The sequence below is a fragment of the Podarcis vaucheri genome (genome assembly GCF_965113315.1).
Source record: "Podarcis vaucheri genome assembly, chromosome: 11".
Taxonomy (NCBI): Eukaryota; Metazoa; Chordata; class Lepidosauria; order Squamata; family Lacertidae; genus Podarcis; species Podarcis vaucheri.
This window is the reverse complement of record NC_138749.1, coordinates 59,369,214-59,383,361: the sequence shown is the minus strand read 5'-3', so window position 1 is coordinate 59,383,361 and position 14,148 is coordinate 59,369,214. Positions and strand designations below refer to the sequence as shown.

At 46.7% G+C, this 14,148-nt stretch overlaps 1 protein-coding gene across 8 annotated transcripts in view; it reads left to right on the top strand.

Moving 5' to 3' along the window:
• Nucleotides 1–14,148, top strand: part of NTRK2 (neurotrophic receptor tyrosine kinase 2) — a 180,191-nt gene that overhangs the window by 151,731 nt on the left and 14,312 nt on the right. For all 8 annotated transcript variants that reach the window (XM_082241540.1, XM_082241538.1, XM_082241536.1 and 5 more), the window contains one exon: nt 1,305–1,539. In XM_082241540.1, the coding sequence (XP_082097666.1) occupies nt 1,305–1,539 (235 nt within the window). The remainder of the gene's footprint in view (nt 1–1,304; nt 1,540–14,148) is intronic.

Sequence of the window (14,148 nt, the reverse complement as noted above, 5' to 3'; positions counted from 1 at the left end):
GTGATGTTCGGGCTGAAGAAAGCTTTTGAAGCTCCCGAAAAATCGACCAGGAGGGAGAGAACATGCCAGTTGGGCATGTCTCTCTGCCAGGGTCCTACTCGAGTGTAGGACAAGTTCCTGACACATTCCATCCCAATCTTTCTTTGTAACTTTTGACTTGGGTCTTATGAAGGACAGAAGAGGAGCAAGGTTATCCAGCCCATCCCTCCCAGTCACCAGTGCAATAACTATTCTGCAAGACAATAACTCAGAGCCAGCAGGAACACGCACCCAGCGCCATTTGCGTTGTCACTGGTGTAAAACCATTCTGCTTCTGATGTTCTCACAGAGATTGTTCCACAGTTTGTAGTGAGGATTATGCCCTGATTATGAGCAGTAGACTATTTCACCAGAAACGATGCTTGTGTTTCAAAGTCTCTCTCTGGGACTAATAAAAGAATGCACCCCACCAATTTGTATTGGAATGTATGCTGTAATCTATGCCCGCTGTCCTATGGCTGGCAGAGGGATGTGTAATGAGCAAAACAAGACAGTTCGCGTATATTAATGTTTTGTCTGTTAATAACTTGAGCAACACCCTTCTTCTTTATTTTTCTTTGGTTATTAAGAGTCCATTTCCAGAGCTTAAATGGCATCACCTGCTATAGAGCTTCGGAGGGTACTACTGAGCATTGAGTACAATAGTTTCATATTATATTTGGCTTTCCTCCATGGAGCCCAAGGCAGAATATGTAGGGTTTCTATGTGTTCTGCTAAGTCTTGGCAGAGACCAGCAAGTCCCTTTTCATTTGTAGAGACAAGGGCTCATCCACACTCACCCTTTGCCCCTCACTTTCTAGGCATGTCTTCACACTTTCCCAGCCATGTCCAAGTGCTTTGTTTTTTTGCCCTGCCTCTTTCCCCAGGAAAACCTGCTCTTTACTGCTGAATCGGAGCAAACAGCAACTCAGGCTTTCCTCAGATTGCTGTTTGCTCCAGTTTAGCGGTAAAGAGCGGGTTTTTGCAGGGAAAGTCCCAGCGCGGCTTGGACAGGAACCTGGAAAGCCAGGACCTGTGCCTAGACATGTAAATGTGAATGAGCCTGAGGTCTGTTAATCCAGGTCTTGATGTTTTCATGCATCATACAACTGAGATTCTTAACCTGGAAAAAGAACTCAATAAGCACTTTGCTTGCTCTTCAAAACAGATGGTCATTAAAGAGATTGGGGCGCATGGATCTTCATCTCCCATATGGTTCTTCCATTGTGTGTGCATGTTTTAAACTTAAAGGAAATGAATAAATGGATCTCCTGTGTTCCATACAGGGCACATGGACCTGATGCTGCTCTGATGGCTGAAGGGAGTCATCTAACTGAGCTAACCCAGTCACAGATGTTACATATTGCCCAGCAGATTGCAGCTGGCATGGTTTACTTGGCATCACAGCATTTTGTGCATCGTGACCTTGCCACTCGGAATTGCCTGGTTGGTGAAAACTTACTGGTGAAGATAGGAGATTTTGGAATGTCAAGAGACGTGTATAGCACAGATTACTACAGGGTAAGTGATTTGTCGTTTTTAATAACTTTGGCTTCAGTCTGCCATCTTGTTGCAGCAATTGAAGCCAATATTTGTGCTGTTATTTTTAGAGGTTGTGTCATTTTATGGACCTTACTGATTATTTTACTTAATTTTGTTCTAAACTGCCATGTGGCTTGTGCAAAGAGTGATACAGAAACCATTATTAATCTACAAGCAGAAAATGTTAGTAGAGTTGAGTTTAAAGTGTCAAGGATGGACACTTTAGGAAATATATCCTGTTGAGTGCTCCAGTGGGTATAGTATTTGGCTTTTATCTGGGAGACCTGGATTAAAATCCCTACCCGGTCATAAATCAATTGAGGGCCAGAGGGCAATTCATTAACTGTTAGACTGATCTTTCACTCTGTAAAACTGAAATATTATACATCTTGTATAATATACACTTTATGGCTGCCACTTTCATACTTGGGGCCAGTTGCACCAGCAGGAGCACAACAGGGCTTTCCCCGCTCCTTTGCTCAGGCCCCACAAAGCTTGCCCAGGGGGTCAGGAGAATCCCAGATTGGCACACCAAGGGGGGGGGAGATGGGAGTTGGTTCCTTTGTTCCATAATAGTGCAATGTTAAATTCATCCTTTGGCTTTTAAAATAAATAAACCGAGACAATTTTCAGCGGTGATTTCTAGCTACGTATGATATCCAAAAATGCAATTGTGTAGTCGCAGAGAATATAACATGCTGACCACCAGATGTTGGGAAGAAATAGTCGGCTCCACATATTGCCGGCTTGTCTTGCTTTATGAATTTCCTTGAGCCGTCTGGCTGGCCAAAGTCTCAGACTAGCGTTCTGCTGGAAAATGCCTTCTGCATTTTTTCATGAATATTCTGCATCCATTAATGAGAAAAGAAATTGCATTCCAAAATTTTCAAAGGGGAAAGAAAAATTAAGTAAAATTCTCGTGGGTGAGATGCAAGATTTTTGTTGCACTTATTTCTGAGATGAGCCGAGGTTCTTGTGGGTGTCCTTTCTTTCATTCTACAATTCATCTCTCCCGTGATCTGCCTCCTTCAGTCTTCCCAAGCGCCTGCCCTGAAAACCCCATGGTGTCATTGCTGGACTCTTTCTGAGCAGGGTAACCTACCCTGCTCCTGGCAGATGTTCATTTGTGAAAAGAGTAATCTTTTTACTTATAAAGAAATCAGTGTGGATGTATTTATTATTTTTAGGTAAAAGGGAGCACCTTCTTAAAAAAACAAAATCAGTGACTGTGCCCAGGCTCTCAGTGGTCAGCCTCCCCAGTGTCCTACCCTTCAATTAAAGCCCAGGGGGAGACATTCTTCCCCTGAGACTTAAGATCAGGAAACACCACACTCACTGAAATTATAAAGAAATTCTAAGCTCCCTGAGGAATGAGGAAGGTAAAGGGAAGCCTCTTTTTCAGAAGAAAACTTTTGAGAAACAGCTTTTGGCACATTATTTTCTCAGTGAAGATACTGACCTACTGAACTCTTATTCTGATCCAACATGCTAGCTGTGAGTTGATAAATATAAAAAATGAAATAACTGTTTGGCTAATCTTTTCTTTTATTCCTGCTCACGAGTAGCTTACAAGTTTCTTCTGAGACCTGAGAGCTCGCTTGACATGAATAAGGAAAAAGCATTTCTCAATGAATGTCGACTGGTCAGTTTGATCTGCCACATCATTTCAATGATAACACAACCACCATATCTGTTCTTAAGCCTGAGAGAGACCAGATCTTACTGGAAAGAAAATACAGTGGACGCTCGGGTTGTGGACCTGATCTGTGCGGGAAGCATGTTCACAACCCGCAGCATCCGCAACCCGCAGCACCAGCAACCCGCAGCACCACGTCTGCGCAAGTGCGGGTCACGATTCGGTGCTTCTGCACATGTGCAAAATGCGATTTAGCGCTTCTGTGCATGTGCAAGCACCGAAACCTGGAAGTAACCCATTCTGGTACTTCCAGATTCGGCGCTGTGCGCATCCTGAAATCGCGCAACCCAAAGTGTCTGTAACCTGAGGTAGGACTGTATCAGTTAAAAATCATGCATCACAACATTAATGGGTTGCATGTTGCTGCTATCTCACAATGCCTATCTTCCGATGGTGACATAATCATGTTCCCATGCATTTGTGTTTGATTTGTGAACTCCCAGCAGAGCAACAAGCGTTCAGTCATTGCTTATGGATCAATTTGTTGATCAACATACAAAGGACTTCACAAAAGATAAAAGCTTCAGTGCGAAACTGATTATTTATTGCTGTCTTTGTTGCTAACTTCTTTTAATGAGGCAAGTGGCTGTGGTTATTGTAAAGCAACAAGTCATGGGCTAACAGCATTTGGTTTTAAATAAAGAGTCGTACTCTTTAGCCACCTCATTCTTCGCTTAGTGGCCTGGCTCGGTGAGAGGACAGAACCGATTCTGAGCAGTTCTGTTGTCTGCAGACATCCTGCTTCAAAAGTGAATTGTTACATATGGCTTAGTGGCAAGGCAGAGGAAACTCCACCACCACACAAGGACAGTATTTATTTTCATACAACTGTTTTAATTAAGAGCCGAAAAAGAACACTCTTATTTTGGTTTGCATTGTCTGTTGCTTCCTGCAGTGATCCATACTTTGCAATTAGTGAACATCTGAACTAGATTTCTGTCACATGTTGTCTTCCCAAGCTTTAGCCTTCCAAGCTAGTACATTGTTACACTACGAAAATGACATCACATCACACGAGCGAACATGACTTTCACGTGCAGTTTTAAGACCTTGGGGCAGGAAAGGGTTGCCACTGGCTAATTTGCACCTGCAAAGTTTCAGCACTTTTTACACTTTAAGAGACAATAATGCCTCAAGGGCAGTAGCTTCAAAATAAGTCTGTCTGGCAAGTTAGGTTACATCTGCACCATACATTTAAAAAAACCCCTCTTATTCTACTTTAACAGTCATAGCTTCTCCCAGAGAATCCTGGGGAAGGTGGTTTGCTAAGGGTGCTGGGAATTGTACCTATACTTTTAACAAACTACAGTTCCCAGGATTCTTTGGGAGAAGCTATGACTGTTAAAGTGGCACAGGAGTGCTTTAAATGTATGGTGTGGGTGTCAGCTTAGAGGAAGAGAGATCACAGAGCCAGGGTCGTCTTAAGCATATCCAGCGCCGTGGCGCAAAGATCCCTCCGGCGCCCCCCCCCTTCCCAGAGTTGCCTGCACCGAGTGAGCGAGGGCGTGTGCACCACTCCTGCAGAGTGCCGGCTCGTTTTTTTCCCCCCTTTTAGCTTTCTGGCACCCTGCAGAATTCGGCGCCTGCAGGCTAAAAGGGAAAACACCGAGCCGACGCTCGGCGGGAGCAGCACACACACCCTCGCTCACTCAGCGCACTTGTTCGGTGTTCCCCGGACTCTTGCCTAGCGCCCTCCAGAATTTGGTGCCCTGGCGCCCTGCGCTACTAGCCTCTATAGGTAAGACGGGCCCGTACAGAGTGCTTGCTTTCTATCATGGAAAAATATCCTCCCATAACAGGGTTGTCAAACTCTCTTCTGGGAAATCCTGGAACTCCTCAATGGAAAAAAATAAATCAGTAGTGGCAGACCAGCATTCCCCAAAGCCAGCTTGCCAGTCACTTCTTGTCTTCCCCAGCAGTGGGGAATGCACAAATGAATGCACAAGACTGTTTTAGGACACATTCTAAGGTATGTTTTCAACCCACATGGGACAATGGTGATGGTCCTTAGAGAGCCCTAGGACATGCCCCAGAATCCTTTGCAACACAGAAGGGGCTCCATTATAAACATATAATGGAGTTTATAACTCCACTATAAACATTTCTTAAAGTTATATACTGCCTTTCATCTGAGGATCACAAGGCAGTTTACAATACAAAAAACACAAAAATACATAAAATAGTGACAAAGACAATACCCCCACATACACACAGTTTAAAAGGCTATAAATATTTTTATTTAAACATCCTCAGTGGGCAAAGCAATATAGGAAGGGTTCCTTGAAGTCAGAAAGCCTTAAAATCAGAATCTTAGGTTGTTTGTAGTTTATAGTGCCCACTGTGGAAGTAGGAGAGAAAAGAGAGAAGCAACACAGAACTAGATGGGTAAAATACTACTACTGTATCTGTCATAATTCAAATTAATTTGGCCTAAAAAGGAAGGGCCTTGGCCTTCATCTGCCCAGTTGCTGAGAGGTGGCTTCTGCACCAGCCTAGCGTGGCTGCTAGGTAAACTTTGAAAGAACAGTAGCAGACAGAGGTCCAACTCAGGCGAGTCTCTATGCCCTTAGCCATTCTTCTGGGGTTTGGTTAAGCCTTCTTTCAGATGCTAGATTGGTCCGGTGTACCCAAAGCTCCCAGGACCTCTTAGCTAGCCCTCCTTTATTGCATACTGTCCAAAGTTGCTCCACCCTAAGGCCCTAGTCCCCTTCTAAAGCAGAAGTGGGACCGTGACCTCCTAACATTTCCCTGAACCAACATGGGAGGAAATGATTGTCTTGATAAAGACAAATAGTAATAATGATCCTATCCTGGACATGGACAGGACACTTGCGGTACTGAGGCTAACGACATGTCCTATTGATCCCCATCCATTATGATTGATGAAATCAAGTAGGAGGGGATTGACTAGGAGTGGTAAATGCCACACCACTTGAGGGAGTTATGTCCACCACCTTGAAAGAGCTGGTAGTACAACCCCTCCTGAAGAGGACCAAGAGGTTTTAGGAAACATTCACCCAGTTTCTAGTATTCCCTTCATGGGCAAGATGATGGAGAGGGTGGTGGCCAGCCAGTGGCAGGTGTGTCTGGAGGAAGCAAATTATCCAGACCTCTGGTTTTAGATCTAGTTTTAGCACCAAGACAGTCTCTGTCACCTTGACCAAGCTATGCGAGAGGAACAGAGTGTGATCCTGTTCTTTCTCCTTAATCTCTTTAATCTCTCAGTGGTTTTTGACACCGTTGATCAAGGTTTCTGGAACAACACAGGGGGGGGGGGGAGTCGGAGCCATTGTATTACAATGGTTCTGTTCTTGCCTGCAGGGCATTTAGGCCATGGGGTCTCCCAGGGGTCTATTCTGTCTCTCATGCTTTTCAACATCTACATGAAACCATTGGGAGTTGTCATCCAGGGATTTGGAGCATGGTGTCTTCGGCATGCTGATAATATGCAGCTTTATCTCACCGTTCCGTTTATACCAGAAGAGGCTGTGAAAAATTTGGATCAGTGCCTAGAAGCAGTGATGGGCTGGATGGGGGCCAGTCAGTGGCGTAGCGTGGGGGGTGAAGGGGGAGCCGGCCGCACCAGGCGCAACATCTGGGGGTTAGGGTTAGGGGGCACAAATCCACGGGTTAGGGGGCGCAAATTACTTGCCTTGCCCCGGGTGATGACAACCCACGCTACGCCACTGGGGCCAGTAATCTGAAGCTGAATCCTGATAAATCCAAGTGCTGTGGGTGGGTGGTTCTCAAGTCCTGGAATTAGGTGAGTCTGCAGGGTGAGTTGCACTCCCCGTGAAGACACACTCATGGTCTGGGAGTGCACCTTGATTCAGATCTGTCACCGGAATTCCAAGTGGCCTCGGTAGCTAGAGTTGATTTGTTTTTCGTTGGACAGCCATAGCTGTTTCTGAGCCAGAATAGCCTGACTGCAGTAGGCCATGCTCTAGTGACCTTGCATTTGGGCTCCACACATATGCTCTATGTGGGGCTGCGCTCAAAGACAGCCTGGAAGCTGCAGCTGGTGTGGCAGACCAATTGGACCATGTGTCACTGGTCCTGAAAAAAACTATACTGGCTGCCAGTGAACTACCAGGCCCAGTTCCAAGTACAAGGCCCTAAACAGTGTGGGAGCGAAAACATCACCTCCTGCAATATCAACCACCAAAGGCCATATAAACAGCAGGGGTGGCCCCAGCAGGCTGCCTAACTGGTGCTGACTTTCCAACAGTGGTTCATCTCCACCCCTGTTCCTGCCTTTTAGTGACATTTTAGGGTCACTTCCAAATTCTGTGCCATGCGTTATCATTTGGATGTGCATAAATCGGTCGTTGCCTGTATTTAGGCAGAATTTTAAAGCAGGCCTGCTTACCCAGATATCTGAAGTCTCTTGCATCCTTGAAATTAATTAGCTGGGAAGATATTTGAAGGTTTTGCTTTGTAAAAATCTTTGTATTCTTTTTACTCTTTGCGTTGTTGTTTGGGAGGAAGGTTGGGGAAAAGTATGATCAAAGCAAGACAAAGCAAAAGATTCTGGAACGTGTAGTAAGCTTGTGTCTTTTTACTATTGAAACTGCATATTTGCCACTGAATGTTGCATCAGCTGTTCATTTGCCTGATCTGTGTATCTCTTAGCTCTGCGGTGCATAGTGGAAAAGCAAGTGTTGGTTACCAGTGTCTACATAACCATCTTTATTAATGTGTTAGTAACCGGCACTCCATGACGCCTGCACTGATTTGCTGAGATATTAGTTTGCATCCAAAATTATTGTCTGCCGCTTGCCTGTTTACATGGCAAATAGGCCCGGCCCCTTCTGCTCTGTCAGATTGTTAATGATATTCTGCACTCTGTCGGCACAGCTATTAAGAGATGCTGCAGGGACAACTGTGGAGAGAGATAACCTTTGGATAATTGGCATGTTGTGCTGTTGCATGGTGCTAGCTACAAAAGCTTTGTTTGTTTGTTTGTTTGTTTGTTTAGAGCCTCTCTGAAATCGTACAACAGACAGGCTGGGAAAGTACTTCTATTGTCCAGTGCAGGAAACATGTAAAAACATGATAGTTCTTTTTAAAAGCAAGCCAACTATGTCTTAAGACATGAATGACATATAGCATTTTCCGTCTTTCTTATTCTGTGAAAGAGAAAACAAAATGATAAATTATGAGCATCAGATTTGCTTGGCATGCAAACCCCAGATCTTGACAATAAGTATTTATCCTCCCCCCCCAAAAAAAAAGTGTTCTTTCAACATTTTGCAAAATTGCAGCCTTATGCAACTGAACTTCTTCAGTTTGAACTGAGTTTGGTGTTCATACTGACGGGGGTCATTTCCTTCTTTTGCTGAGGTCTGGGGTGTTTGGCTGCTCACAGTGTTATTCCCTTAAGACAGGAAGTTTCCCATTCTTTCTGTTTGGCCCCTAACTCAGGGGACTCATTAGCATTTATCCCAAGGGGATTTACAAACAGCAACTTTGCAAGGTATTCTTGAACTCACTAGGAGAAACTCAGTTTGGTTCCCATTTGAAAGCAAACTTCCCTCAATCACACATTACTAACTAACTGGGATGGTGTTTTCCTTTGATATAATTCCTCTGTATAATTCCACAGCCCTTATCATTTCTGTAGGCTTAGCAGGCACAAAATCCCACTATGGTCCTATATACATCAAGCCTAAATTGTCGGCACACATCCGAAGTAAGTGCTACCATATATAGACCGCAAGACATATTGTAATTCTTGTTTCCCCCTCAGTACATATCACAAATTTAGTACGCTGATCAAATCAAAACTGATAAAATCTGTTTAAAACTCACTCTGAAGTCAGTTTGCAAGTGGTTTGTATTCACAGGGCTCTAAGCAGTTATCAAATGATTGGCACTGACAGCCGGCCTTCAAAGGGGTTCAGTGGAGCCCCTTCTGAGTTGTCATTTTTAAAATAAGATTTTTATTAAGATTTTTACATTACAAGAAAGGGATAAAACAAACAAAAAAAGAAAAAAGAAAAAATACAGCCAATTATTTTTCATTTACTTGTTTCTTGGACCCCCTCGTACCTCTCCTTTTTGCATTCCAATTCAATTTATTAGCTCAGCAATTTGTTTCCCTCTTTATCCTACCCAAATCTTTATTCTTAAATTTTTATGATCTTGAAATTTTACTTCTATAAACCCATTTTTTCATATTCTTTTAACCCATTACAGCTAGAAACCTCTTAATTTTAATCCAACATTATTCTAAAGTTCGTTAATTTTACAATGTCTCTGTAAATAATCTTTAAATTTCTTCCAATCTTCTTCCACTGACTCTTCCCCCTGATCTCGGATCCTGCCGGTCATTTCCGCCAATTCCATATAGTCCATCACCTTCATCTGCCATTCTTCCAAAGTGGGTAGATCTTGTGTCTTCCAATATTTTGTGATAAGTATTCTTGCTGCTGTTGTGGGCCCCTTCTGAGTTGTCAAATGACACCAGATGATTGACAGGTGGCTAGCCCCATCCATCTGACAAATTTGGCCTGCAGGAGAAGGGGAAAGGAATGATCCAGCTTATAATCATAGAATTGCAAAGTTGGAGGGGATCACAAGAATAGTCGAATCCAACCCCCTTCAATCTTTTGCCCAACATGGGGATTCAACCCACAGTCCTGAAATTAAAAGTCTCGTGCTCTACTGACTGAGCTATCTCTCAGGGCTTGCCTGCATTAACATCATTGCATAAAACACATTATGTCAGGGAACTGACATCGGAGGAAAGGGAAGTGGTAAGGCTCCCAGAGACTGGGAGAGAGTCAACAGCCAAAGCAGGGACCAGCAGGGGGAGCGCCGGGTCTCTGGAGGAGGGTCTCAGTAATGCTGGGAGAGACGCAGCAGCCCAGGCAGGAAGCAGCAGGGGAGAGAAAGGGGTGAGAGACACTTCGAGTGAAAATAGCGGGGAAGTGTCAGAAGCAGCGGCAGGGAGACCCATGCTGCGCCGGAAGCTGCCACGTCGTGAGTCCAGGAGACGCGTTTCCGTTAAGGAACTTCTTTGCTGGAAGCGCTTCCGCAGACAGCCACTGTCAGACTCTACTAGTGACTAGAGCAGACATGTCTGAGGAGCTCTGTCACACACAGAGGTTTGTGGGGTCGCACAAACTCTGAAGGGGCACAATTTTAAGCACAAGCAGCTAACCATCCCCTGACAGCAGTCTGACAGTCTCTGTACGCTGCCTGTGCAGGAGAAAGCATCATGAGCAACCCAGTCGGAACCGGAGACGCAGGGGTTGGAGCTGGTCCAAGCTTGGAGGAAAGGTATCAAGCTCTGGAAGTCCAACTGGCGCTGCAGACGGCGAGGCTCGAGGAGAGAAGGGCTCAGGATGCTGACAAAAAGGGGAGAACCACTCAGTTCCCCAGAAAGGTACCAGGATTGGTGCAGAAGTTTGGGGGGGACCCCAAGGATTACCATGCCTTTAGGACTGAGATGCAATATGCCCTGAATGTGCAGTTTGATGAGTTCCCTGATGAGGAATCGCGAGTTGCGTTCGTAATTGGGCATCTTGAGAAGGGGGCGCGGGACTGGGTTCGACCCCTGATGGCAACGCACAACGATATCCTAAAGGACACTATGAAATTTTTTCGTGCGATGGATATCATGTTTTCCAGCGATATTGAGGAAGGGTTGGTACGCAGACAGCTAATGGCTTGCAAGCAGGGAAGCAGATCTGTCCGTGAGTACTGGACTGAATTTACCATGCTGATTCACAGATTGGGGTGGGATTTATCGGCGGCACCCATTCAGATGCTATTTGAAGAAGGTCTTTCTTCAGCTGTGAAAGATGAGCTGGCCAGGAGCCCCAGGGCGGGGTCTATGGATCAGCTGACCAAATCTGCGCTGACCATTGGAGCGCGCCAGGAGGCAAGAGCCTTGGAGAGGCGGGAAGGGAGAGGGGAACGTTGGAAGGAGTTACGCATTCCAGACATTCCTGAGCCAGCTTTCCCGCCGGCAGAGCCGATGGAAATCGGAACAGCCCGCGCGCGCGCAGTTTCAAAGCCCAGTGAGGGGGCGAAGAAGGAGGGAAAGGGAGCCCGGAAATGCTATCTCTGCCAACAGCCAGGCCACTTTGCCAGAGTCTGCCCCCAGAGGAAGGAATGGCAAGGGATGGTGGGAGCTGTTGAGGGAGAAGAGCAGGGAGAAACGGAGCAGGTAAAAGCCAACGCCTGGTTGCCAGCAGGGCACTGCAGCCGGGCCAAAGAGCAGTGAAAGTGCCCCTTCCCCAAGTGCCAGTGCCAGAAGCTCCTCGACCTGCTCTAGTGATTGAAGTGTCGCTAGAGCTGCAAAATGGACACCCCCTAAAAATAAAGGCGCTGTTGGACTCAGGCAGCTCCTGCAATTTCATGAGCAAGGAGTTTGCTGCTGAACACCAGATACAGACTATCCCTTTAAGCAACCCCCTGCAGGTGACCACGATTGATGGCAGGGAACTGTTGGGAGGAGGCGTCAGCTTGCAGACCGTCCCAATGATAATGAGGGTGGCAAGGCACACAGAACTGATAGCGTTTAATGTGGCCACCTTGGGAGGCGCTCCCATTATTTTGGGAATGAGCTGGCTAGCCCTACATGATCCGCTGGTGGGCTGGCATCAAAGAGTGGTTTCCTTCGGTTCCGCACACTGCTTAGAACACTGCAGGGCGGAAAAGGGGTCAGCAGGGGCCCAAGCCACCCTAGCAGGGACGGAAGTGATGGAGAAGGGGAAGGTGCCACCACAGTATGCTGATCTCAGCGACGTGTTCAGCGAGAAGGAAGCGGACCAACTACCCCCGCATAGGCCCTTTGATTGCCAGATCAATTTACTCCCTGGAGCACAGCTTCCTGTAAGCAAGTTGTATGCCATGTCAGACAGGGAGATGCAGGAGTTGCGAGCGTTCATTGACAAGAACCTGAAAAGAGGCTTCATCAGAGAGTCCAAGGCAGCGGGGGGTAGCCCAGTGTTTTTTGTGGATAAAAAAAACACGGACAAGCCGAGGCTGGTATGTGACTTTCGGGCCCTAAATGCAGTGACAGAGCCGGCGGCTTTTCCTATGCCCAGGATTGATGATATTTTGACCAGGGTGCGAAAAGGAAAGATTTTTACAAAGCTGGACCTAAGGGGGGCGTACAACCTGATACGTATAAGGAAAGGGGATGAATGGAAGACCACCATGTTCACCCCTTTGGGGGCATTTGAATATCTCGTTATGCCTTTTGGATTACAAACAGGCTCCGCGTGTTTTCAAGCCTTTATGAACCATGTACTGGGGCCTTTGCTCTACAAGAATTGCGTGGCCTTCTTAGATGACGTGTTGGTGTATTCGGAGAATGAGGAGCAACATGTGAGAGACGTCAGAGAAGTGTTGAGCAGGCTGCAAGCCAACAGACTGTGGGTGAAACTGGAAAAGTGTCAGTTTCATGCCAAGGAGGTGGAATTCCTGGGGTACCGCTTGTCAGACAAGGGGTTGGCCATGGACCCCGGCAAGGTTCAAGCGGTGCTGGAATGGAAAACACCCAAGACCAAGAAGGATGTGCAGAGGTTCCTAGGGTTTGGAAACTTTTATCGTAAGTTCATCCGAAACTTCGCCCACCTGACGGCGCCCATCACGGACTGTCTCAGCAGCAAAAAGAAGTTTGTTTGGACGGGGGAGGCGGAGCGAGCGTTTGAGGAACTGAAAAGGGCCTTCGCCTCTGACGAACAACTTCTACATGTGGATTTACAAAAAAAGCTGAGGGTCGAAACAGACGCTTCGGACAGAGCCATAGGGGCGGTGCTGCTTCTGCAGCCGGGGAAGGAGGGGTCAGAGTGGCGACCGTGTGCCTTCTTTTCGCGAAAGCTGAACAAATCTGAGAGAAACTACACGGTGTACGACCGGGAACTTCTTGCGATTTATGAGGCCTTCCGGAGATGGAGGCATCTACTAATTGGTGCACAACAGAAGGTGCAAGTGTGCACGGACCATAAGAATCTAGAGTATTGGAGAACTGCGCGAGTGCTCAACCAAAGGCAGTTGAGATGGGCCCAGGAGTTCTCCAAATTTAACTTTGAGATTTGTTACGTACCAGGCCCGGAGAACGTTAGGGCGGACGCTCTCTCACGCAAACCTGAATATTTGGAGGGAGAGGGTGCACCCGAAGAGACCCATGTTATTCCCGAGGACCGCTGGGTGTGTGGGGCGGCTTTGGTGGGGCAAAGGGAACTGGTAGAGGGAACGGTGCAGGATGAATACGCCCAGGACAAACTCAGGGGTCTCAGGAGGGAGGGAGACAAACCCGGGGGTTTTGAGGAGAGAAACGGGGCGTTGTACTACAAGGGAGCGTTATACATACCTGAAGGGGAATTGAGGGAAAAGGTACTCAAGCAACTGCACGATAGCCCCACAGCAGGGCATTTTGGGCAACACAAAACCATGTGGCTGGTTACCAGGGAATTCTGGTGGCCCAAGGTCAGGGAAGATGTGCGTGAATATGTGAGAGGGTGTGACCGATGTCAACGAGCCAAGGGGGAGAGGCGGGCACCGGCAGGTTTATTAGAACCACTACCCACGCCGGAAAGACCATGGGAGGCAGTGGCAATAGATTTCATGACTGATCTGCCCAGGTCCAAAGGGAAGACAGCCATTATGGTTGTGGTAGACCTGTTAACCAAGATGGCCCACTTTATAGCCTGCTCACATGCGGTCACAGCAGAAGAAACCGCTAAATTGTTTGTGGAAAATGTGTTTAGGTTGCATGGTGCCCCCTTGAGGGTGGTTTCGGACCGAGGGAAACAATTTACTTCCAGGTTCTGGAGGAAGCTCATGAGCTTATTGCATGTAGAGGTGAATTTTTCCACTGCCCGTCATCCAGAAACCAATGGGCAGGCGGAAAGAGCTAATGGTGTCCTCCAGCA